Source organism: Canis lupus, chromosome 14 (assembly GCF_011100685.1).
Source record: "Canis lupus familiaris isolate Mischka breed German Shepherd chromosome 14, alternate assembly UU_Cfam_GSD_1.0, whole genome shotgun sequence".
NCBI lineage: Eukaryota > Metazoa > Chordata > Mammalia > Carnivora > Canidae > Canis > Canis lupus.
Window position 1 is genome coordinate 42,127,318 of NC_049235.1, and position 26,964 is coordinate 42,154,281.

The 26,964-nt window shown below is 41.9% G+C and overlaps 1 protein-coding gene across 6 annotated transcripts in view; it reads right to left on the reverse strand.

Annotated features, from left to right (window-relative positions):
• Positions 1 to 16,859: 16,859 nt before the first annotated feature.
• Positions 16,860 to 26,964, reverse strand: part of CPVL (carboxypeptidase vitellogenic like) — a 126,844-nt gene continuing 116,739 nt past the window's right edge. For 5 of the 6 annotated variants that reach the window (XM_038557206.1, XM_038557209.1, XM_038557208.1 and 2 more), the window contains one exon: positions 16,967 to 17,099. In XM_038557206.1, the coding sequence (XP_038413134.1) occupies positions 16,995 to 17,099 (105 nt within the window). In that variant the 3' untranslated portion in view covers positions 16,967 to 16,994. Of the gene's footprint in view, positions 17,100 to 26,964 lie in introns of all 6 variants that reach the window. The other variant, XM_038557205.1, reaches the window with a different exon arrangement.

Sequence of the window (26,964 nt, forward strand, 5' to 3'; positions counted from 1 at the left end):
CTCGTTGTCAGCCAAATTAACAAAATACATTTCTACTAAGCCAGCTAATGCTGGTAAGGAATCAGTAGCCAAATCCATTTAACTCTCAGAAGCTTAAATGCTGTTAAATCACATTTTTTTCCTTGTGGGGCTGAGTGCTAGAAGATATGCATGGATTATATATTTCCAAATAGTTGAAAAAATGAGAACACATGAAAAGGAGAATTTTTTACTTTTTATGTTTCAGTCGTAGTCATGGCATGTACTGTCTATTACCTGTAATACTCTATCACAAATACACATGACAATTATTTCAGTCTCTTCTGGTACAGTTAACAAAATTGCGTTGAACAAAGCAGCAGTTATCCAGGGTAAGTGGTACATTGATGTGCTCATTTTCTAGAGAGCCACATTGCACAGGTGAGGTCCACCAGTGGATCAAACACAAATTTCATGGAAATTGGTTTTAAAAGTATCAAAACAGGAAGAACATGGAAATCCCACCCCACCCACCACCCCCGAATCTTCGACAGCACATAGGAGATCTGTTCATGCAGATGCTTTTCTCTTCCCTGGAATTCCACAGGCAGGCTGGGAGGTGGAAGGAGTTCTTAGAAGCCACACATCTGACATCATCACAAATTAGTTTTGCCTCTTGCTGGTTCATATTCCCTGTGCTCAGGTGCAAAGAAAACTCATTAAGTCTCCAACTGAATTTCAGTCAAAGGACGCAGTTCTACCTTTTTCGTCCCAGCCAGTTTCACTGCTGGGAGTACCACCAGCTTTCTCTTTAGCTGTCAACACATTTGGAATAGACTTTTCTCTGTGGGAAAAGATTGTATACAGCAGTCTGGATTTTGGTATATAATTTCATTGTAAATAAGACAGACTTCTAAAAACTCACTTAGGAACCACCACACAGCTTCATCTGGGATTTGGCCAACAGTTGTTGGAGTTTTATTAAATCAGCTGTTTCTCTAACTGTGAAAAGCAGAGGTTGAAATTTTATATTTTCTCAAATCCTCAACCTCTAGCTCAAATAGCTAGGGATGATTCGGAATAATATAATATGGGGTATTTTCAGAATTATACATTCACTTTGTTTACCTGAATGTGAAGAGAATTGATAAAATTTCGTCTTAGTGTATCAAATTTGAAGTATATCCCTTCTAGAGTCTAGAATCCCCTTTTTGTGTACACTATAGGGGAATAATCTGTTTGTTATTGCTGATGGGGCTTAGTTTGTAACTGACAAAGGAGCAGTGCTAGATACGAAATAGGATTTTTATTTGTTTTTTTTTTAAAGATTTTTATTTATTCATGAGAGACACACACACAGAGAGAAAGAGAGAGAGAGAGAGAGTCAGAAACACAAGCAGAGGGAGAAGCAGGCTCCATGCAGGGAGCCCAACGTGGAACTCGATCCTGGGTCTCCAGGATCACACCCTGGGCCGAAGGCGGCGCTAAACATCTGAGTCACCTGGGCTGCCGGGATTTTTGTTTGTAATGGAAGAAAGGGTTGACTTTCTAAATACCTAGGGATGGTTGCAAATTTAAACTAGATAGACATCTATTTTAAGAGTCTCATTGCTTCCTAAAAGTGAAAGTAGGTTGAATTTTAATTCTTAACTCCAAGACAGATAAACATTTCTGTTTCACACAAAACACCACAGAATTTAAAAAAAAAAAAAAGGGCAGACTTCCATTTCCTGTTAGAAAATAGCTCAGTTATTCAACAATAAATATTAATGAACACTTACGAAGTGCTAGGTACTCTACCAGGAGCTGAGAGTACAAGGTGGAGCACAACAGAGTAAACTCTCTTCACTGTCTTCGTAGAGCTCATGTAGCTCATAAGGGCTTCTGGCATGAATTGAAACGTTAACAAAGTGTTGATCTGAACAAACGAATGTTCTTCACTAAATGGGTGAAATGGCAAATGTGATAAAAACTATAAATAAAAAAATACTGCACAAAGGACTTCTGTGATGTTCTTTTCCTTTCATGGAGCATCAAGATTCTTGAATCTCTCCACTATTGTGTTGTTAATAATGAACAGAACTTTTCGATTCATTTGTTCTATGGAAAGGATTGTTTTCTGGAAACCATCTTGCCAAAGGGGGGAAAAAACATCTTTCCTGGGGAGATTCAGACAAGGAGCTGTAAAAAATTCTGGCAGGACGAGTGCTGAAGGGAGAGGATGTCAGCAATTGGAAATGGCTTGGTTGCCAGAGGCTGCATATGATGACATTAGGAGCCACAAGATGGAATTAGACTGAGGCCATGTGCAGGTCTGGTTAAGCTCAAAGCCTCTAACAACACGCCATGAACTGATTGCGGGACAGCCATAGAAGCAGCCGAATGCAGCTTTACTATCTCTGGATGGGAGTCTGGTTTTGAGATCCAAAGTCTGGGGAAAGTGTTGAGAAATCATGACTACACTCCTCGATGCTTCGCCCTGTTCCACCCACCCCAGTCCTCAGCTTTGATCCGCAGCCCCGTCACAGAGTGCCTTCTCCCTGGGAAAAGCTCCAACCTAGAACATCCCCATGGCTACAGGGAGAGAGGAAGGAAGAGAGGCAGGAAGGGGAGAAAGAAAAGAAGAGAGGAAATATGTCTCTGCTTTGCAAGTGACATGAAGGTTTGCACTGTGCTGGCTTATGTGCAATTGCTTCTGTCTTTAGAGGCGCCCCCCCCCCCCCCGCCCACTCCTCTAATCGGGGCACCTGGGCTCCCTCCTCCATCTGGTACTAATCATCTCAACCAAATAGGGCTGTTTGTTGGTGGCGGTGGGTTGCGTTTTTTTTTTTCTAAAATTTCCCATTAATTTTGTCTTGCCTTAGGTTTGTTTTCCTTTCAGTAATGCAAGATGAATAAATTCATTTGTTGCTCATGGGCAAAAGCAGCTTTAACAACCAGCCAAAAACATCATTAGGCTCTAACAATGGTGGCTCACTGGTAAAATCTGCATTATTCCAAAAACATTCAGTGGGCCTTCCCTCTTGGTCATGAACATGCCTGTCTACTTCTCTGAGCTCTAAGAGCACACACCTCAGCACAGGCCCTCAGCATACACCTCAGCACACACCTCAGCACAGGCCCCAGTGGCTCTTCCAGAAAGAACCTTCCCCAAAGCACATGTAAGGATAGGAGGCCGCATCGGAGAAGAGCTTAGGCTTGCTGCCTGATTTCTAGTAAGCCCTCTCGGATTTTGTTTTTACTGAGGCACATGTTTATTTTCATATTTGAAAAGCTTATAATCCTGGACATTGAAAATACATACATTTTATGTCTTCTGACTTATGGTCGTAGCTCGTAGGTGGTTTTACTACCTTGGTTTGAGCTATGTGTCATTGTGCGGCAAAATGGTCTGGCTCCTTTAAGAAGCCACATGTTGTAGACCCAGAATCAAGCTGAGTCATTCACCCAGAGAGAGAATTAGGAACAGCTGGGGGCAGCTACTGGAGGTAAAAGCAGAGACAGAAAAGGAACACACTGCCTCTCTAGGAAATGTTCCAATGCCTCAGGCCCAAATGTGGAGGGGAAAGTTGCACAGGCGCTGTCTTGCTAATGATGACAAGCTCTGTGGACTGTGAGGCAAAGACGCCCCCTGTGTTAGGGAGCAGACTCAGGCATCCCGCAGCCAGGCGCCAGCAGGGGTCCTGTGGGCCAGCGTGCTGTCACTCCATCTGAGTCTGCAAGGTTTGGTGGTCTGTGCACCCCCCTCCTGGTAAGACTTAGTGGCTGCTGAACATCTCCTGTGGCCCTTGAGTCGGTTGCTACTGGTCAGAATGGCTAAAATTAACAACCCAGGAAACAAGAGATGATGTGGAGTGAGGATGTGGAGAAAGGGGAACCTCTTACACTGTTGGTGGGAATACAAGCTGGTGCCGCCACCCTGAAAGACAGATGGAGGTTCCTCAAAAAGTAAAAAAAAAAAAGAGCTACCCTACAACCCAGCAATTGTACTACTGGGTATTTACCCCAAAGATACAAGTGTAGTGATCCGAAGGGGCACAATCACCCCAAAGTTTGTACCACAATAGCCAAACTTTGGAAAGAGCTCAAATGTCCATTGACAGATGAAGGGATAAAGAAGATACACACATAAACAGACGCACAGAGACACACAGAGACACACGCAGACACGCAGGAATATTATGCAGCCATCAAGAAGAATGAAATCTTGCCATTTACAACAATGTGGATGGGACTACAGGGTATTATGCTAAGCAAACTAAGTCAGAGAAAGACAAATACCATATTATTTCACTCATATATGGAACTTGAGAAACAAAACAGATGAACATAGGGGAAGGGAAGGAAAAATAAAAAAAAGATAAAAACAGAGAAGGAGGCAAACCATAAGAGACTCAACTCTAGGAAACAAACTGAGGGCTGCTGGAGGGGAAGTGGGGGGGAATGGGGTAATTAAGGAGGGCATGTGATAAACACTGGGTGTTACATGCAACCGATGAATCACTAAATTCTACTCCTGAAACTAATAATACACTATATGTTAATTAAATTGAATTGAAATAAAAATTTTATTTTAGTATTATTTCTTAAGATTTTATTTATTCATAAGAGACACAGAGAGAGAGGCAGAGACACAGGCAGAGGGAGAAGCAGGCTCTTCGAGGGGAGCCTGATGCAGGACTCGATTGGGATCACATCCTGAGCCAAAGGCAGATGCTCAACTGCTGAGCCACCCAGGCGTCCCTAAATAAAAATAAAAATAAAAATAAAAATAAAAATAAAAATAATAATAATAATAATAATAATAATAATAAAGAGTCAGTTGCCTTATGACCACTTTGCTCAAGTGACTGGGACCAGTTAGATGCACAGTGCATCTCCAGTGAGTTAAAGGATGATATTAAAAATTGCACACTGATTAAGTGACGAAAATATGACATAGCATTGCCTCAAATATGAAAAAAGATAGAATCTACAAATAATAAGTAAAAGACTAAGAGGACTAGCATTAAAGTTTAAAAGTGGTTCTATCTGGGCTAAGGGCTTATGGGTCATTCTTGTGTTCTATATATTTATTCATATCTTTTATGTTATCTTTTACTTCTCAGTGTGGCACAAATCACCATGCTCCATCCACCCTTGATTCAGTAATACTGCCTGAGCACATATTGTGTGGTTGGCACCCTGCGGGGGAAGCAAAACTGAGCAAGTGCCAAGTCCTTACCTGATCTACCACCTTCCATGGGTCTGACATGACCAGCCTCTCCTCCTGGCTCAGGTGGCTGGCCGGGGCCCCTTGCTGTCCCGCAGTGTTGGTAGCGCACTCTCTCAAATACAAGTGAGACTCCTTCCCGCCCTTCCTTCAGACCCTGCTCGGATGTCAGCATGTCAGGAAGGCCTTTTCTGACCACCGGATGTAATCATACCCTCACCTGCTTTGATTTTCTTCATGACACTTGCCAATATGTATCTTTACAATATATATATAGTTGAACACTGACCTCTCACCGTGATGTGTTGTCCTTGAGGCAGGGTCTTCGGTCTTGTTCATCGGTATGCCTCGACATCTAGACCAGCACCTGGCTCACAGTGGGCACTCAATAAATACTATTGTCTTCCTCAATGGACAAAGTTGTGATATGTGTTTTATATATCAAGAATGAACACCAATACACAAGTTCAGGTGTTAAGAAATATGGTGTCTCTATTTTTTACAGTATTTTTAGAATATTGACTCCTACACTGCTGGGCCAGTAGACAATTGCATTTCAATTATTCCTCTGCCTCCCCCCTTACCCATTTTCAGAGGGGCAGGGGTGCCAAGTTTCCAAGAGTCTCAGGCAGTGACAAGGGCTTGGAAGAAGGGACTCTGCGAATCAACCTACCACGTTTTGTCTGCACGGTCCCTTCATGCCTGATGACCATCTACTGTTTCTGCACAGGGTTGAAAATATCAGTGCCTGCAGCCTCTACTCCCCAGATGCTTCACCCCAAAGCTCTCCCTCTCTGGGATCTTGCCCCAGCATGGCCCCTGCCAGGCAGCAGATCCCACAGAACTTGCTTTTCCCTCCACGACTGGATGGATTTCCTTTTCATCTGTTGTTTCCCAGCCTGCTTTTCCAAGCCACTAAAGCTTTCCTCAAACTCTCCCCCCCGACCCTTTGGGCTTCTGACTTTTAGAAAACCAAAGCCGGAATCCTTCTCACCTGCCACTTACCTCCCCGAAGCAAAGGACATACAGTCTGTTACCTGCTCAAGTGGGGAATAAGAAGGAGAACTTCAAACAGCTTTGACACGAGGCAAAAATGTAGGTTACAGGGACAGTTGATGTGGAGAAGAAAGTGATTCCATTGAGGCGGGGGTGGGAAGAGAGAAACCAAGGCAAAAGGAAGAGTTAAGGCATCTTGCCCTTGCAAGTGAGCCTGGAAGGCTGGGTGGTATTTCATGTCATGGAGTGCGGTGGATAGAAAGAGAGGCCCAAGCAAGGAGATGTATTAGAGGTGGTGTATAGCTGAAAGCAAATGATCTCGTCTGACTTGTTATGTTTGAGCAGTGGAAAAAGAAGTGCCCAGAAAGGTAGGTTGGAGTCATCCTGCAACAGGCCCTCAAAGTCAGGGCATTTTGATGTCAGCTTGAAAGTCCTTGGAGGCCAATGGGTCATGGAGCGTGGAGATGAGAAATGTGCCTTAGAAAATGAAATAACGATTCTGTAGAGGATGGATGATGATCAGGGCTGGTGACTGGGGAGACCAGAAGTAGGGAGAATGTTTCACAGGGAGTGGCCCGGAATCAGCAGCAGGCAGAAGGAGTGGAGAGATGCAAAAGATACTGTAGATGTAGAACAAGCAGGGTTGACCACCGGGCGCATAGGAGAGAAAGGCCCGAGGAGGATGGTGATGGTGGGAATGGAGACCTTCTCAGCAGAGGAGGGAAAACCAAGAGCAGCTGCTGGTCTTTGGGAAGGGTGACAGGCTGCTCGTGTGGAATCCGAATGTCCATCAGGAAAGTTGGAGCTGTGGATGGGGCGCTCAGAAGAGCCGTCATGAGGTGAGACGCTGCAGCTGAGCTGGGGTGGGGGAGGGAAACCAAGGGATCCAGTGTCGGGATGGCTTTGATGGTCTCAGTGGAGCAGAAGGCAAGGCTGCTGAGGGGGGCGGGGGGTGAGGGGAGTCCCTGGGTCACACTGGAGCTTGAACGTGGATGCAGTGTGGAACAGCTGCACTGGGGAGCAGAGAAAGAATCAGATCCTCAAACAAAAGCACAGGACCATGCAACCTCAACGTTTCCCTCCATAAATACAGAATTTTTTTTTAAGATTTCACTTATTTATTTGAGAGAGAGTATGAGCAGGGAGAGGGGCAAATGGAGAGGGAGAAGCAGATTTTCTGCTGAGCAGGGAGCCAGACACAGGGCTCCATCCCGGGACACTGGGATCATGGCCTGAGCCAAAGGCAGAAGCTTAACCAACTGAGCCACCCAGGCGCCTCAATACAGAGTCCTTTTATGGTGGTTTTATGAAATCTGTCCAGGCGGATGTGAGAAGAAATAGCCTTTACATCATATACATCATATATCTAGTTTAAGGCGTATTATATCATTCTCCGTGTTTTCTGCTAGTTCTCTCTTCCTTAGTGTTGTTATACCATTCATTAGAGGTCTCTCTTTTTAGGAATCTATTCAGATGCTAGAGTCCCTCTGCATAGCAAACCTGGAAAAGTAGCAACTATTCATGGCCAGCATTCCCAACCCCTGTGCTGTCTCTCTGGCATTGAACTTCTGTTCCCAGAGAAGCTCATCTTCACCTGCTCTAGGGCCAGGTGGTTTTCTTTACTGGGCGGCCTCGGACAGAATGGGGGAGACAGCTCATCACAAAGACCAGTGGCATTTCAGGCTTCAAGGCCACCGTTGCATCTACACCTGGAGCAGGTGAGAAAGGGGAGCCGAAAACCCACCTCACTCTGGGGTGAGTGCCACACACTGCCCTCCGATGGTGCAGGAACCCATCTCCCTTTATCACCTTTTGTTATTCCCAAGCTTCTCCATGCCTCCCTTTTCTCTCTAGACCCGGTGTTGTTTTTACTTGATGGTACATCTGTTGGGGATATAGGGCTTTATGTGAAGTGAGACGTAGGAAAGAACAACACAAACCCCTCTGCATCCTTAGCCTTACCGATACTGTCTTCACTAAAAGATGATCCCATGAGAATTGTTGGTACTGGGTTTGGTTTGGTTTTGTTTGGTACTGGTATTTTTAAACCACCTGATTTCAATATTCATACCTGGGTATATCCTAATCACGTGGGATTATTGAATTCCTTTTCTCATCTTTGTAATATTTCCAAGTTGAATACATGACTATCACCGCTGTCCTCTACTCTAGCCCAAGGGTTTAAAAGGTCCACTGAAGAGCTGGGAATCACAGAACATTTGGAATTGGGGATTCAGAATCCCATGCTCCCTAGGCTGGAGCATCTTTCTCTTCTCTCTGACCATCCAGCAAAGAAAGAAGATGATGTAGAAGCAATGCTACATGGAGCTTGGCTTACTTCTGAGGCCAAAAGAGAATTGCATTTCTCCTTATGTAAGAAACTAGAACTTAGAGACCTGTTCAGGTTGTGGCCTAACAAATGAGAAGATTTGTCGGGGGAAGAAGGAATATAGCTGAGGGAGCTGTGCCTTATTAGAGATCCCTTTTCCTCCGTCCCTCGTAACCCGGGAAAGTACATGCTGGTGAAATTTCACACTGAACAAACTACCTCATTTGACTAAGTAGAAGCTCTCTCCATTATTCCCTCCAGCCTGTCCAAGATAAGCTCAATTTTCTAGTGCAGCATCACTCCTAGCCTTATTTTAAATATACACAGAATCGGCATATTTTTTTCATTTTTGTTTATTTTTGCCCCAAAGCCTTTGGCATTTCCCTCCAGTGAGTCACACTATGGGACCATTTCAAAACGATCTTACAGTATGTTTCTCTTCCCAGAGGATATGGGAAATGGGTAAATGACAGCCTGTCCCAAGATGTTGCCATAGAGCATGCAGGGTTTTTGGTTTTGTTTTTTAAGATTGTATTTATTTATTCATGAGAGACACACAGAGAGAGACAGAGACATAGGCAGAGGGAGAAGCAGGCTCCCTGAGGGGAGCCTGACATGGGACTTGATCCCAAGACCCCGGGATCATGCCTTGTGCCAAAGGCAGATGCTCTACCACTGAGCCACCCAGGTGCCCCTTGTGCAGGGTTTTTAATAAAGAAATGCCATATCACTTGCCACCAAAGCCACTTGATGGATGGACTTACAGGGAGGCAGCCTTCTAGATCTTTCTCTGATCCCACAGAGACAAGATGAGAAAATGAAAGCATGGCTGTGAGGGGTTTATTTATATCAATTGATTACGGAAATTAGTCCTTTTACTTTCTCTCTTACAGAAGTTTAGGATAAGCATTTGAGAGTTCAGAGTTTGCAATAAAATAATTGAGCTGTCAGAGGTGAGAGGTTACAGCTAAGAGGAGAGAAGGCAGGAGCCTCACCATCCCCTGGCACTGATGCTTATTCTTCAGGCCTTTGCCCCTGGAAAGCCTCCAGCCTTCCTCCCCACTCCTCAGTGTGGAAAACTTTCTCCCCAGTAGTTGTCACTCTCTCTTCTCTGCTCTCAAAGGACTTTGGACTTTCCTCTATTAGACTACTTGGCACTCTGGGACGATGGTCATTTATGCAATGGTAACCCCCCTTGCCCCCATTTTGAGGGGCAGGGAAGTGGGCCAAATTTGTCTCGGTATCTGCACCACCCAGAGCAGAAGGTTTAATACAGCACATCCTAATATAAGGTGGTGAGCATTTGGGCCAGGGATTCAGGAGCATTTCTGTTCATAATGCTGACATGGGTATTTGGGTTGTCCTAATCTCTTCAGACAATACCCCACCTCCCCTGGCCTTGGTGCTCTCAGACTCTTATTTAGTTTTCCCCCTTTGATTCACATAAGAAAATATAAAGTATTAGCAAAAATTACTAGATGTGCATGTAAGTAGTGATTACAAATATTCATTGGGATATTAGGAAAATCACCAGCATGTATTCCCACTGCATGTCAAAATGTAGAGGCTGGCTTGAATCTTTCTACTGAGCTTTGACTTTTGCATATGGCGGACATTTTCTGGCCCTTGGTTGTCCAGCATCCAGGCCTCTTTTCTTCCAGAAACAACACCCTGGGTTTTTTTTTTTTGGGGGGGGAGGATATAATTGGGTGCAGACTTGGTGGTACCAAGTTCAAGGAAGCCCACTCTCCCTTGGCCTGGGGTGAGTTATTAGTGGTCACCACTGTGTATAGTGTAGGACTGAGGAGAGGCTGCTTTTACTTAATTTTTGCAATGAACACTTTGCAAATTAAAGATTTAAGGAAAAGAATAACATCGCCCCAAAGACCTGGCTAGATGCAATGAATTTTCCTGTGAAATCCATTTGAACAGCAACCACAGGCCTGATCTCTCCTCCTTGAATGCGCAGGGCCCAGGGGAATGCAAACCGAGCCACGTCACACTCCCGAAGTTGCCAAAAATCCCTTTAAAATGATTGAACAGATGTCTTTTCTTGGGGTTGAGCGGATATACATCACAACAGCCTGCTTTCAATTCCAGGCTTGTTGTCTTAGGGGCAACTAAACCAATCCCTTTCAGGTTTGTTTGGGGAATGTTTTTTAAATCTTCAGAATTCTAATAGCACAAACCATTACAGTATGTGAGGAAACTAAACACATCTGTGCAGGTTGCTGAATTTCGTCCCGGGGTGTCCACTTCGCGTGTGACAGTGGCGAGGAACGGGCCTCCCCCCAGTCATCCTTGCAGCAGGGGCTCACGGGGAGAAGTGGTTTCTGAGCTTAGAGCCAAAAGTTTAAATGGCACAAAGACAGACACAGCCACAGCCTCTATACCATCAGCAGTAAGAGTGGGGGCTTGTCATTCACGAGTAGGAAGGGAGAGGACATCGGACTTTCCAAAAGAAATCGGGGCTCAAGTCAAACAGTTTGTCACAGGATCTGTCCTTGGTTTCTGGCGTTTATCTATCGTGTTTTTGGTGGCAAGACAAAAGACAATTGAAGAATGGCACATAAATAAATGATTAAGTGAAGGCTCTCAGTGCTTGTCAAAGAATCATAATTTAAGTTTACATTCGTTCCTCTTGGATGGAGCAGATACGGCATCTAAACATTTCCAAGGATTTGGTTTATACAACTTTCAAAAGAAAGCACATTTTTAATGAGGGTACACACTTCCTGACCCCCAATGGGCGTCACTGATGCCTACTTATTTGTCCACAGCATCAGTTGAGGAGGAAGTTGGGGATCAGAAGGCCATGTGTCTCCTCCGTGGAGAGAGGGTGAAGTAGAGGGAGAGACACCGGGGTTTGAATCTGGACTGGCCTGCCAATGGCTGTGGAAACTCAGCAAGTCTCTTTGTATCGATGAAGTGCATGACCTCATCTGGGGAATGAGAAAACCATTTCCCTGGTAATATCATGGTGAACATCTGGTACATTTTCGGAGCTTAGAAAGGATAGCTGTTATTATTACCTCTGATTTCACAGAATTAGGTATGTACAGCTCAAACAGACCCCTGTTTTGCCACGTGGGAACAAGTTCTCAGAGGTCAAGGCTGGGTGTTGCAGACCTACCCCATGGGGCTCCCAATACACAAGCCCATTGCAACAGAAGTGCTTTTCTGCCTCCTGACAGTTGCAACCCAAAGGTCAAATCAACTCACTCCCTGCTCGCCACCCAAGCACAGAGAGCAACAGCATTGAGTCAGCCTCCCTTGCCCGACAGCCCTGCCTTCTGCATGGGGGTGGGGGTGGGAGGCTGGGGAGCGGGGTGGGGGTTGTAGGGGGCTGACTTTGTTCCTAATGCAGGTTCTGCAGAATTCCAACTCTCTCTGGTCTCAGCCAACACATGGCCAGTCTCCCTCCTTTACCTCCTCTAACCCCTCCTTCTCACAGATTTCTGGCACTTTCATTACTCCACTGTCAGGCTGCCCAGGAAACCTGAACACTCCTTCTGGGATTTTGCTGAGTAGACTTAGTCCATTGGGAGCTGTCTCAGGCCTCTACCTCCACAGCAAAATGACCCAAAGGGCAGTTCTTTCTCTGAGATTCTGGAGCAGTTATATGTGTGTATATAACACACACATATATATGTGTATATAAATATACACACACACACACACATATACACAAACATATATGTATATACATATACACACATATATACTATATGTTTTATATATATTATATGAAGTGTATAATATATATAATGTGTGTGTATATATGTAACATAAACAGAAAATTGTATAAAAATCCTGTCTTCCTCACACCCACCACCAACACCCAGTTCTTCTTCCCCTACTTCTATTAGTTTCTCATTTATCTTTCTAGAGACACTTACCCTCTACAAAACTTGTTTCTTTCCCTCCCTTCCTCCTTCTCTTATTTGTTTAATTTCCTTCCTTCCTTCCTTTCTTATAAATGAAAGCATACTGTATTGTTACATGCCGAGCTTTTTAAAAAAAGATGGACTTATTTTTAGAGTGGGAGGGGCAGAAGGAGAGGGAGAGAGAGTCTTAAGCAGACTCCTTGCTGGGCCTGGAGCCTGCCATGGAGGCTCGATCACACAACCCTGAGATCACGACCTCAGATGACAACCTGAGCCGAAACCAGGAGTTGGTCACTTAAACAACTGCACCAACCAGGCTCCCCCCATGCCTTGCTTCTTTAACTTAGCCAAATAGGTACATAGTTTAAGGCCATTATTAAATGTGGACTTTTTCTGTCCTCTGAAATAGTGTTGTCCAGATCTTTATGTATCATCCTATCATCTAAAAATTGCTGGAGGCATATCAAAGAATATAGTTATTCATTCTATATAATTACTCTATATAGAGAGCATGATCACACCATTACTGTGTTAATAACATTTACATCATAAAATAGTAATCAAGGGCGCCTGGGTGGCTCAGTCGGTTAAGTGTCTGCCTTTGGCTCAGGTCATGATCTCGGGGTCTTGGGATCAAGCCCCATGTTGGGCTCCCTGCTCAGTTGGGGGCCTGCTTCTCCCTCCTTCTCTATGTCTGCCCCTTTCCCCGCTCATGCTCGCTTTCTCTCTCTGTTAAATAAACAAATAAAAAATCTTTAAAAAATAGTAATCAAAACAAACTTTAGAATTATGAAGATGAAGTTTTACATACTTAATTTTAAAAAACTATTTGATTTTTAGTAGTACAAAGTATTTTTGCTTTCTAAAATATTACTGTTAATATCTTTAATAGGATCAATGTGTTGTATATGCTTTCTCATATTTGAAAAATCTTGGGTCATCCTTTGTGATACAGCAATTCAAAGTCTGGTTATATGTTCACTTTGACACTTGGTTTCAAAGTCTATCAGAGCTGAAGAAGACACTTACAAATGGAGATATATAAATCCAAGTGGAAAAAATGCCTCATCAGATGAGAAAGCTCATCTACCCCACAAACTCATTTTTCAAACCTATCTATCTTTTGTGCAAAGACATTTGTTGAAATTTCCCTTGATTTAAGTTTTTTTTTCCTTGTAATGTGCAACAAAGTAAATGGAAAGATTTCCAAACATCTGTTTTCAAAATGTTCTTGCCATAGGTTGAATTTCTTTTGAAAAGAAATGACTTTCTCACTAATTGTTAAAGTTCCACTTCAACCTTGAAAGGACAGATTGTGGGTTTACTATTTATGTATGTATGTATATAAATATGTATGTATATATTTTTGTGTGTCTACTTTTAAAAAAATATCTGCTAGATGATATACTACCAATAGCTGCTTACCATGACAGAAAGTTGACAGCTCATCTGCAACACTTGTGTTTTTGTCAAAGAAAGAATGCATGACTCATTCCCAGGTTCTACAACTACTTTTAATACACTCCCATGAGGTGACCAGGGTGGTATGAGAGGCCTACCTGGCCATTTCCCATTGATTGGCGAAGTGCCATAATAATCCTACTATTTGAAGGCTTTGTTTTCATGAAATTAATCCTATTGATAATATCCTATAAGCATGGAAGTTGCAATTGGCAATATACTGGACCCAGAGTCATGAGAAGGGCCCTCACCTCTCCTCTATGTAAGTTGTTCATGGTAATGGCAGCCATGTGAGACATGAGTCTGTATCACATTTGAAGCAAGAGAGGGCATCTTAATGGATTGTCTTGAGTGTCCCACAGAGGGTGCATACCCCGCACAAAGATTCTCTACATAAGGCTCTCTCCAAGTGAATTCAGAAACTTGTTTTCCTTTAGTCTCTGAACTAGTCTTCCCTTCCCTTTAAAGTAAAATACGTGCCAGGTTTAGTTTCCACAGGACTGTACCCTAGGGTTGTTCTGGGAAGACCTGGCAGGTTGTCCCCTAGTACTCCCCACTGCGGGAAGATGATAAACCTGACAGCATCACAAATTCTGTTTGTTGAACTATTATTTTGTGTTGGTCCCTAAACTAAGTGTTCCATACATACAGTCAATTCTCTTTGTTCACTCCAGTTGTCTTCTATAACATCTGAATTAGTGAATGCTGAACCATTGCTCCTAAGGAAAGTACAAGATGTGGTTCCTACTAGCCTCTGGTGACAATATTTTTGTCAACCAGTTAATATACATAACCTTGTTTTATGTGTGTTTTTGTTTGAAGACGTTGAGAAAGAGAGAGAGAAAGAGAGCACAAGTGAGGAGAGGAGCAGAGGGGGTGGGAGAAGGAGAGGAAGAGAGAGAATCCCAAGCAGATCACTTTGAGTGTGGAGACTGATGCAGGGCTTGATCTCACGACCCTGAGATCATGACCTGAGCTGAAGGCAGACGCTTAACTGACTGAGCCACCCAGGCACCCCATGTGTATTTCTGCTTAAAGAAACCTTATAAAATATATATTATTGCTTTATTAATATTGAATTCATGACCAACAGCACTGTAACTTGTGCTTGAATGAAGACTACCTAACATGTGGACTTTCTCCAGAAAGCACACCACAGACCTCTTGCACTGAGGAACACTAGACAGTATTTCAACACTGTGCTTAGAAGCCCCCCGTCTTTTTTAAAAAGATTTTATTTGTTCATTCATGAGAGACACACAGAGAAGCAGAGGCATAGACAGAGGAAGAAGTAGGCTCCCTGCAGGGAGCCTGATATGGGACTCAATCCCTGGACCGGGATCACGCCCTGAGCCAAAGGCAGACTCTCAACTGCCAAGCCACCCAGGCATCCCACTTAGAAGCCCCTTTAAACAGCAAAAGCACCAATGAAAAGCATAAAAATGCAGAAAAATGTGGCACTAAATAGACTACAAAAAGAACACCTGTTGGATCGTAGCTGGGAATGCGCACTTTTGGGCAAGTCAGATTTTTCATCATTCTGAGCATGTTCATGAATGACCACACAAGTGAAAAAGTATTGATTCTGGAGTTACAAGTAAATTCTAGTCAATAGGTGATACAAATATGGAATCTATGAATAATGAAGATTCACTATATCATCTCATGGTACCCTTGTGAAATGATACTAGTATAATGATATGTGAACTGAAAGGAACCTCAGGAATCTTTTCTGGCTGTCTTCTTTGAGACTTTGGGAAGCTAGGAGAGTGAAGTATCTTACCCCAAAATGCCCAGGACACGTGTGATACACATGGCACTGAATTCCTGCTCTCCTAGCCATAGTTAGTGTCTTTTCCACCGCATATTTTTGGGACCAAATGCAACAATTTAAATGGCAAGTGGGGCTATGTGCAAAACTCTTTGCACACTCCCTCTAGTTTATTCTCTGTGATAATTAAAATCTGTTTTCAACCAGAATGTTTGATTTGATGCCTTATAGTATATGGGCACAATGAAAAATATCTATAAAAAAATACGAAAGGAGGTCACAAAACTAAATGAAATCAGGCACAAAACGAGAAATTAAAAGAACCCAAAATATTTGCAGCAAGAACAGGTTTGACTTTTAAAATTTAGTTCTCCAGTGAGCCAATTCACAAATGGGTAATATGAGAGAGAAAGGATGTTGAAAAAGCCAAACGTGCTGTGGAATTTCAGAGATGAGAGCACATGTTGCATAAACAGGAGAGATGTGCCAAGATGTGATATTTTAGTTGGATAATTACTAATGTATGCATATTTATAAATGTATATATTTTGATGCCAGATTATCTCAAATTTTTTGGCTATCCCAACAATTATACAAAATTACTTTGCTCTTTATTTGGCTAAAAGAAGTACAAAACTTAAAACCCAAATTTAAAATGGCTCATAACTAATGCAGCCTGCAGGCTGTTTGATAAATGTGTACTCTTGAAATGAGCCAACACACCGAGGAACCAAAAAGCTGAAAACACACACAAAAAAAGAGAAGATAAAGATTCAGTGAGTTCTTCGAAGAAGAGCCTCTGGTACATTATAACTTTTATGGATAAGATTTCTATTTCAAAGAATCCCAAGCTACCTTTCTTGCTAAGACTCTCCACATTCCAAACTCTTGCCCACCACTGTTAGGACTGCACCCTTTCCTCGGGAGTGCTAATTAGATGCTCCTATCCAATACTACTCACCAAGTACTTTCCTGTACATAATATGACAAACTCTTCTGCTAGTCACAAAACAGGCTGTTGCTACAACTTTATTCACTTACTGCACTTTGCACACACTCTTAGAAGGGATTAAAGACTCCCATTCAAGGCCTCAATGTTCCATTTATCCATTTCTATCCGAAAAGGTGTCTCAGAAACCATTCTTCCCATCCGTTAAGTTAAAAGATGTCATTCGTCCTCAGGAATAGCATTTTCTTAAAGTTAATTTTGTAAGGAGCCATCTCTCCCCACAAACAGAGCCTTACTTGTTTCAAAGATAATTTTTATTGGTGAGAAACATTTTAAAGATATAAAAGATGATTTTCTTATTTATATGACAGTTTCCATTTTGAAAGTTTTCTTCTCAAAGTCTTCTTTCTTTCAATAACGTAGCTTATCCATCAATAAGGATCCCATCCTCTCTCGAAAATGAATCGATTAATCATGTCAAAAGATCTCAGAGGCTGGTCATAGGGTAAAATGTGTCCTCCTCCTCGAACAATTACCTTGGAGAAGAAAAAAATAAAAGTTAAAATTTAGAGAAATGGATGTTCTACATGGATGGAAAGTTTCGGTTTGGATTAAAGTATTTTTAAAGCTTACATGAAATACAGAACCTATTCTATCAATCCATGCCTTTGGATATGCTGATTGCCTAGGTTTTGATAACTTTGCTGATAGGTACACTTTAAGGTAGGAAAGCTTTACAATTGTTGGGTTATTTAACTTAACACAAAGTAGTGTTCATCTTTCACAAGTATGGAACTCGAAAATTGTCTTTCTCCTCTTGGGAGTGAGCTGTCTGCTGCTCTATGCTTTACCCTTACCTGGTGAGGCCCCTGAGGTGTGAGGATCTACCCTATGGTCAGTTCTGTTCCCAAGTGGGTGGAGGAGCCTACCCAATGCCCTCCTTCAATCCACTGAGCCACGTGGCCCTCACACTGAGCTCTACCTGACATCTTAGTCTTGGCCGCTAGTACAGGGGAATTTTGATTCTCCAAAAAATTACGACAAAAACGAGAAATCCTTGACACCTGAAATCTTAAAAGGCCATTTTTTTTTTTGGGTAGCACAGAATTAGAACATTCTTTTTTCCCCCAACATTATGAAAACTGTCCAAATATAGAGCGAATCTGAAAGAATTTCATAGACTTACAACTTAGGTTCTCTCATTAACACCCACTTTACTCATTTTCTCACACTATCCATCTATTAATCCATCTTATCTTCTTGACATATTTCAAAGTAAAATATGGATATCAGTACACTCCCCCCCAGATTTTATGTAAAATTAACACACAGTGAAATGCACTTATGTTAAGTGCAGATGCACTGCGTTTGGATAGCAGTGAATGCATGTGTCACCTGATGAGATATATAAAGCATTCTGAAACATCTACAGTTAGGGTGAGTTCAGACCCCTGTGCTAGGTGCCATACAGATTTAAAACAAAAAAGAAAAAAAAAGGAAGGGGTGGTGGAGGAAGGGATCAGTCTCTATTTGCAGCAAATGTCAAGGGGAGGCCTTCATGATTCAACACCAAAAGAGAAAGAACCGACACTGAGTATTGGCAGGTCGCCTGCAGGAGGACAGAGCAGTGTGGCTTGACATGTCCTATGGCACATGTGGAAAATAGCCAGGAGTTAGTAGTGGATGAAGTGAATGAACACTTGCAAGTAAAGAGGTCACACTCAGTAAGTTCTACCTGCTAAATCACAACAAGCAAGTTAAGACAACTTCGGTAAGGCCCTTAATAGCTGGTTTAACCTGCCTCAATCAGAAGGGAACTGAGGCAGAAAAAAAAAAAAGGAGAAATACATTTACACAGTGCATTTATTATATTAAAAAGCCACCCCAACACTCAGCATCTTACAACCTTGCTGTGCGGTAAGTGGGACCAACATTATTAGATGAATTTTGCTTTACAGCTCACAGCTACACAAGTTGTGTACTGCACAACTAGCAGCAGAGAGCACCATTCATGCCAGCCTCGGTGACTGAGTGATAACAGAGCTACTAGGAGGCTTGTCCAAGTCACATAATTGTAACTGAGAGAAGGAGCTGGAACCTGGCTTTTGATGCACACACCAGTGTTTTTATTCAAATCATAGTATTTGTACAATAATTCTTTATATTTGAACCAAACTTTACAGTTTAGTCATAGAACATTTCACCTGGCTCTCAACAGCCCTCTGAGGCGAGTAAGGGAAGTAGACCACTATTACAGATGTGAGATTGGACTCAACCCTCATACACAATTGGAAACACGTGCTGTATGCTACACTCCGTCAACGGCCATTTGTGCCTTGCTGCAATGACAGTGGAGCCCATCTACCATGTGTGTTCAAGCCTCCATCTGGAAACCCAACATTTTGTCACAGACTGAAAGTAAACATGTGTGACATGAGCCCCTCATGTGACTCTAGAGGAAAACTTTTGCTGCCCCCACAATCCCAGGCTCGAACTCTTCCTGTAGGTTCCCATCCAAATCTCCGGCTTTGGCAGGATTTTGATGAGTGATTCTCTGCAACTTCAGCTCAGCTGAGGACACTTAAGGAAGCCATGTTTGTGACAAAACCCAGCTGCTGCTTCAACTGGAAGCAGAAAGCTGAATCCAAGAGTTGAATCCAAGAGCTAATGGTCATTCTGCCTCTAGGACCAGAGCTGGAGCTACTAGGGGTAACATAGTGCTTTATGGCCCAGGCTTGGAGTCAGAGTGCAGGAGCATGACTCAAGACACAGCAAGCTGTGTGACCCTGGACGAATAACTTACCTGCTCTGAGCCTCAGTTTCCTTAACTGTACAACAGAGAAAAAAAGCATTACATCTTGGGACAGTTGGGAATTACGTGAGCAATTAATGGAATAATGTCCATGGATTACTTAGCATAGTGCCTGGACTAGGATGGTACTCAGTGAATATTAGCCATTGTCATTATTCTTCCAATAGTTATCCCTATTCAAAATCTAGGATCAAAATGCTTGTGTCAAACTACTCTAAAACACTAAGTTCCTACATTAGCATTAAGAAATCTTGGTTTCAGGGAGTTAAAACAGAGCTTCTCAAACCTGAATATGCATCAAAATACCTGAGCTTGTTAGAACAGACTGCTGGGCCTCACCCCTGGACTTTCCAGTGCTGAAGGTCCAGGGCAGGGCCTGATAATTTGCATTTCTAACAATTCCAAGGTAATGTTGACACTGTTGGTTCAAAGATTATTTTTTGAGAACCACTGTTTAGAAGAACCTTTTCCATTCTGTGACAAACTAGGCAATTCTCTATATTAAGAGAGAATACGAACAGATTTTGTTTAACACCTAACTCATGGCTCACCACAGTATATTTCCTCCCAATCATCCACGTTCCCAGTATTTACACACATGCACACAAGCACACACACACACACACACACACACACACACACACACACACACACAGCTTCTCTGACCATGATAATCAAGTGGTGAAGAAGAGATGATACGTTTGGTGTTACAATTCTTATTCTTATAACCTGCATGACTCCTGGTCCAGTTCTTAGCTGCCATATGCAGTGACCAAATGTCATCATAAATGGTGCCATTAAGATTGGAAAGAAAAGCTCATTTGGGAACAAAGTCTTTTTCACACAGCAGAAAATTCTCAAAGTATATTCCTTAGCATATTCACAAAGAACATTTTACAAATGTTAACCTCAAAAATAAACTTATGAGTTCCAGAAAAAAAAGACCATTGTTTATAACCATGCTGTTTACCACTCGCAAATCAAGGATACAAACAACTCCATGGTTTTTAGAAGTATATAACAAAATGTGACAGGGCTGTGATTCCATATTTGACTGTGATGAGATTGATCCCAAGTCTCTCTGGTTAGAAATGGTCTCATCATCAGAAACTGTCTATGTTGGGTGTTTCCACGCTAGAGCTGAAACCTCTAAACTCATGTGTTCCAGATGTTCCAGGGGGTCACAAATGTGTCATGAATTTTAAAAGGGTTATGCAAACACTTTAAAGCTTCATTCCACTCTATTTTTTCGACATAGATACAATTCTCCCTGGAACTAGAAACATGGACGTGGCGGTCAAGGTTTCCCAGTTGTGCCTTTATAGGTGACAAGATATAGAGGGAAATTCACACTGGGATTGTTGATATAGGTTTGTCAGGGGAAACTTCACGGGGGTCTTGGAGGAGCAGATGTCTGGACAGACTGTGCTGGGTGGGGTGGGGGAGGGATGCACCCAGAGGAAACTGCCCTCGCAAAAGCAGCGGAACATGAAACTGCATGGCACGTGCAACAAGCAACAACCCATGAGGGGTTCCAGGTATGCAGGGGAAAGAGAAGGGTGGAACAGACAAATACTAGTGAGACCATGTGATGCTCCATATGATGTGCTGCTGGGTTTGTGTGTTTAAACGAACGGTAGCATTTAGTACATTCATGATGTTGTTCAAGCAACACCTTTATCTAGCTGCAGAATGTTTTCATCACCCCAAAGGGAACCCTATATCCATTAGCAATCTCTTCCCACTCTCCTCTCTTTGCCAGCCCCTGGCAATCCCTAGGCTGTTTTCTGTGGACCTGCCTATTCTGAATATATCTAAAGGGGTTTCAAGCAGGGCAGTAATATACTCAGATTTGCATTAGAGAAGGATGACTTAATGTGTAATGAGTGGGCTGATTTGGAAGGAAATGATACTGAGGCAGGGAGGCAGATTAGGAGACCAGCTGTTCAGGTGAGAGAGGATGTGAGTGCATGGGAGAAATGGGGAGAAGGGGAAGGAGAAGAGAGATGTCAAGGTGGAACCATAAAATCAGTGACTATTCAGATGTAAAGGTAAAGTGAAAGCATGCCCCAACACTCATACATATCCTCCCCATTTCAGGCTTCTGACACAGGCAGCTTTGTAAGTGGTGGTGCTATTAACCAAGAAAGAAGAAAAAGAGGCAGGTTTGGGTAGCTGGCAATATAGTATAGATTTATAGTTCTTCTTTTTTACTACAGGATGATGCAGACATGGGAAAAAATCTTGCTTGTTATGGTGTCTGATTTACACTAAATTTATTTTATTATTTTTATCTTATTTCATATTCACAAAACCTTACCCTTTAGCTTTCAGACAATAACCTTGTATTGAAATGGAATAAATATGCACTCAAATAAAAAATATACTGAAAACGAAAGATACCTGGGAATGAGCCAAAGCTTGTTAGTAGCCACGTCCTAACAAGGAATTGGGCAACCCACTTAAAAAAAAAAAAAACGACAACAACAACTCCCCCTGCCCCTAAAAAAAAAAAAAAAAAAAAAAAAAAAAGCAGAGATCGAGGTTGCAAGCTGTTCCCAAAACCCTCAGGGAAAACTTGAGATTTACCAGTGTACACTTCTAGTGTACCAAAGCATTACTGAACAGGAGGGGGAAAGGTGCTTTAGCTGACCAAAATGTAGCCATCACAATGGGAAACATCCCTCAAGTAGTCAATACATAGCTTTGGTGGTACTTGACAGTTCCTTAAGGGCTTCCCAGATACACCATCTTACATAATCAGTTGCAACAATATTATAATTTAAGATTTCCACCTATGATGTAATAGCAAGTGTCAACCCCACCCACAAGAACACTCAAAGCTGAATTAAAAAGAAAAGAATCCTCTTTAAAAGTATCAGAAAGCAGCCAGTACTTGAGAATGAGACCATGGAGAAAAGAGAATCACAGAGAAGTGAACTGAACATTTTGTTCTGCTTTTCTCTTTGAGAAATTTCACCATTTTCTAAGCTTCTTTTTCCAAGAAACTGAGCAAAGAATGAAGATAAAAGGATAAAAAGCTAAGTAGAGCGTAGGGTACTTGGGAGACCAAAAATTAAAACAAAGAAAACCCAAAAAGAAACAAAAGATAAAATTTAGAATTACAGGCTTGTCAAGGAAGCATGGCTCTAGTAATACTATAGGCTTTCTGTTAGACCCACAAAAGACAAGGTCTTAGAAGTAATGGAAACCAGAAGGAGGTTAGCCCTCCCAATATCTGAAATCCAGCACCAAATCACCATGTTTGCCCCTGACTGAAGCCAGTTGATCTGCCCCTTCACTAACTGCCTTTCAGGAAAAAAAAAATCAAAGCCTTTTTGGAGGAAGATAACATTATTTTTCATATATTTTGTTCAGCATTCAATAAAATGTAGTAGACATGCCAAAAGATGAGATCAAATGACTGAAAACCAAGGGAAAAAGCAGACAACAAAAAGAGATCACAGGGATCCAGGTATTGGAGTTATCAGGTATAGATTTTAAAATAACTGTAGATTTTAAAATCTAAATCAGGCACAGGTTTTAAAAAGACAAGAAGTTATGGAAAACACAGAAAAGAGAAAAAAAGACATGGTATGACAAAATATTTAACTATGTTTAACTGGAATCCTATAATAAGAAGAAAAGGAAGGAATTGTGCAAAAGACATAGTAAAATATAGAGATCATGAGTAAAACACTCCCCCAAATCAACAGAAGTCATCAAGCCACAGTGTTGAGAAGCTCTATGGACCTAAACTAGAAAAACCCAGAGAAAACCACATCTGGGCACATAACAGTGTGCTGCTAATACTAAAGACATAAAATCTTAAAAGTTGTCAGAAAAAGAAACCGCATTTTCAATAACTTCAAAGAAGCAAGAAAATTGACTAGTTAACAGAAACAATGGAAGCTATAAGCCAGTGGAATTGGATCTTTTGAGGTTTTGTTTTTAAAGATTTTACTTATTCATTTATTAAAGGGAGAGAGAAAGCAGAGGGTGGGGCAGAGGGAAAGAGAATCTCAAGCAGACTCCATGCTGAGTGTGGAGTCCAACGTGGGGTTTAATCTCATGACCCAGAGATCACAACCTGGGCTGAAACCAAGAGTTGGACGCTCAACTGACTGAGTCACCCTGATGCCCCCATATTTTTCAAGTTCTAAAAGAAAGTAGCTGCTGCCAAGGACTCCCATGTGAATGACTCCTTAAAGATATTTTCAAGGGAATAAAAAACTGGGAAAAGGTATTGTCAACAGATGTGTAAAGAAACATTTGAAGATTATTCTTCTGACAGACAATCATCGCTAATGGAGACACGGAGGAGAATGAAAAGCAAACGAGAGTTTACATGGGTAGATAAACAGAAATGAATGTCAATAATAGTAATGTCTTGTGGAGTATGAATGATGCAGAAGTTTTAAAAAAAAGACAACAGTTGCACAAAAGGTGGCATAAATTGAGTTAAGGTATTGTCACGTACTTGCACATCTGGAAAATAATAAGTGCACTAACTCAAAGTCAACATTCTAAGTCAGCATGTGTGTTGTAATCTCTAAAAGGATAAATACCCTGATGTTTATAGCAGCATTATTTACACTAGATAAACTATGGAAGCAGTTTGTGTCCATGATAGATGAATGGATAAAGAAGATGTGGGATATATATACAATGAAATATTACTCAGCCATCACAAGAATGGAGTCTTGCCATTTGCAACAGCATGGATGGATCTAGAGAGTAAAATATTAAGTGACAGGGATCCCTGGGTGGTGCAGCGGTTTGGCGCCTGCCTTTGGCCCAGGGCGCGATCCTGGAGACCCGGGATCGAATCCCACGTCGGGCTCCTGGTGCAGGGAGCCTGCTTCTGCCTCTGCCTATGTCTCTGCCTCTCTCTCTCTCTCTCTCTGTGTGACTATCATAAATAAATAAAACTTAGAAAAAAAATTAAAAAAAAATTAAGTGATAAAGGCCAGTCAGAGAAAGACAAATACTATATGATATCATTCATGTGTGAAATTTAGGAAACAAAGGAGGAAAAAGAGAGAAAGACAAACCAACAAACATACTCTTAACTATAAAGAACAAACTGGTAGTTACTTGAGGGAAGGTGGGTGGAAGCATGGGTGAAATAGGTGATGGGGATTAAGAGTACATTTAACATGATGAGCACTGAGTAATGTATAGAATTGTTGAATCATTATATTGTACACCTGAGACTAATTTAACAGTGTATGTTAACTATACTAGAATTAAAATTAATAAAAAAATAAAATTAAAAAATAGATAATAAAACAATGTATCTTCAACAAGCTAATAGTTTTTTAAAAAGGAAATGTCTCCAAAGGAAAATATGGGATAGAAGGATGAGAATAAGTGGCACAGACGCTTCTGTGTAATGTGAAAAACAGACATCTGACAATCAGGGAACTTTTAAATTAGAAGATATCTGGTGATCAAGTAATATAGCCTGTTTTTTTTTCAGAAAGGTACAAAATGAATGCCTGGGAAGTGAAGACCCTTCAGTCAAATCTCAGCCTCATCTCATCAAATCAATTAGATGCTTCAATGTGCTATGAATGTCTCTGTTTTTAAAAAAGAAAAAAGTCATGGAAATTTTCTCTAAATGAATTCCAAGAATCTCTATGTTAACTTCAGCAAGGTTGGTGGTATGAATGACTAAGGTTAGAGCCTTGTCTTCCTTTGATCATTATTATCAGTGGAAACCTAAAGGCACAGTACAGTGTAGTAAGAAGTGATTCAGCATGGTGATCAAAAACATGAACTTGGGATTCAGTAGATCTGATTTTGAGTCCAGCTCTGTGACTTTGGCACCAGGACTTACCTGCTTCTATTTTCTCATCTGTAAGATGAAGGTAAGCATTAGGGTGACCAGTTGTCCCACTTTGCCCTGGCCTGAGGGATTCCTGGAAATATAGGATTTTCAGTGCTAATGCTAAAAAAGTGTCAGGCAATCTACGATGGTTTGTCACTCTAAGAATATTTAACTTTTTGTATGGATTCGAAGAGATAATGCACATCAACCACTGTATGGCACTCAGCTCACAAATACACACCATGTGCCATGTAGACATATACTAAGAACTCAAGCGATAGTCATCATACTATTATCTCATTTTTTATTGTCAAAGGAATATTTTTTCCCTTTGACAGTAGAGAAAGATCAGAAGTTACAATACTAATAAATATAAAAGATAGTACTATACTTTTTCAGTAGGAAAAAAATATATTGTTCAGGAGGGAGAATATTTCTTTCCAGGCTTTTTTTTTTTAATTTCCATGCCATGAATTCTTCCTACCCACAGGAAAGGTCTTAATTAAAGAAAGAAAGGAGATTGAATATGAGCTCAAACTTCTGTCAGTTTGCTTGACTTAACTGTCTAGAGTGAATTTTATCCCTTTAACCTGCCAACACCACGATCCATCCCATTCTTTCCCTCCACCCCCTTTTACCACTTGCAATGCTAAACACCCTCATCTCCCCACACAGAAATGTCAAGCAAGCAAGACCTTACTTGTCTTAGCAGAATGGCAAAAAGCTGTTCTGTCTTTTTTACCCATGTAAGAACCCACTTTACAACACGGGATTTGATGCAGTTAAAAAGTCATCAAAACTTTACTTCCTTCATGTCCTCTTTTCTATTTGAAATCCACCAGAGGATAAAAAGCAAAATCCAGTTCATTAATTACTCTTACTCCCTAGCTTTATGCTCTACGTCTGTAGTTTGCTCTGCGAGGAGAGAATGAGAGCTGGGGAGGAGTGGACAGGGGTTACTGCAGCCAATGCTCTCTGCTGGCAGTGTTGTGAGGATGGAGAGCCGACTCATTGTCTTCTGGGGAACAGGGAGAGGAGACCCAGCAAACCTACTAAAGTTTTACCTCCCGCACGACAGTGTGGAATGGCTCTGGCATTGTGCACTGGCCCAGGACAGCTGATTGTGCACATTGCTGCCCACCCAACTCTACATTCAGGGGTGTCATGCTGGTAGCTTGAAATCAGCCACGGTGGGAAAATTTACAGCACAGAAATCGGCAAACACTATAGATCAGTGTCTCCTCTCCCTCCCAAGCCAGTCTACCTTCCCACCCCTAGTTCTCTGACATTTAAGCTCTCCTGGGGACAGATGAAACATTAGAGCATTCTTTCTCTCTCCCAAGATAAATCAAAGAAACATCTATTCAGATTAGTAAATTATAAGGCCAAAACTTCTCTGAAATCTTGGCTCAGGAAATCAGATGGGCCAGGTTTCAGATATTTGCTGAAAGATGAGAAGGTCCTGCTCCCTGCTTCCTTTCCTGCCTACCCCCTGCCAGTTATACTGAATTCTAGTATAACTGGCAATGATAGGTTCAAGAGCACACACTGCATTCACTGATACTTCTGTTGGTATCAGAGCCCCTGTGACACTCCAAAGCTGGTCTGTTTGGGACAACTGGTCACCAGAGAGGGTATCTAGATCCAACCGTGTTCCTGACCCACAGGCTAAGGGGATCCCAGGCCTGAAAGTGTCCCCAGGTTCCAAAAATTGAGGATACAGGACACGCCAACTGGCACAAGATTTTAATGATGC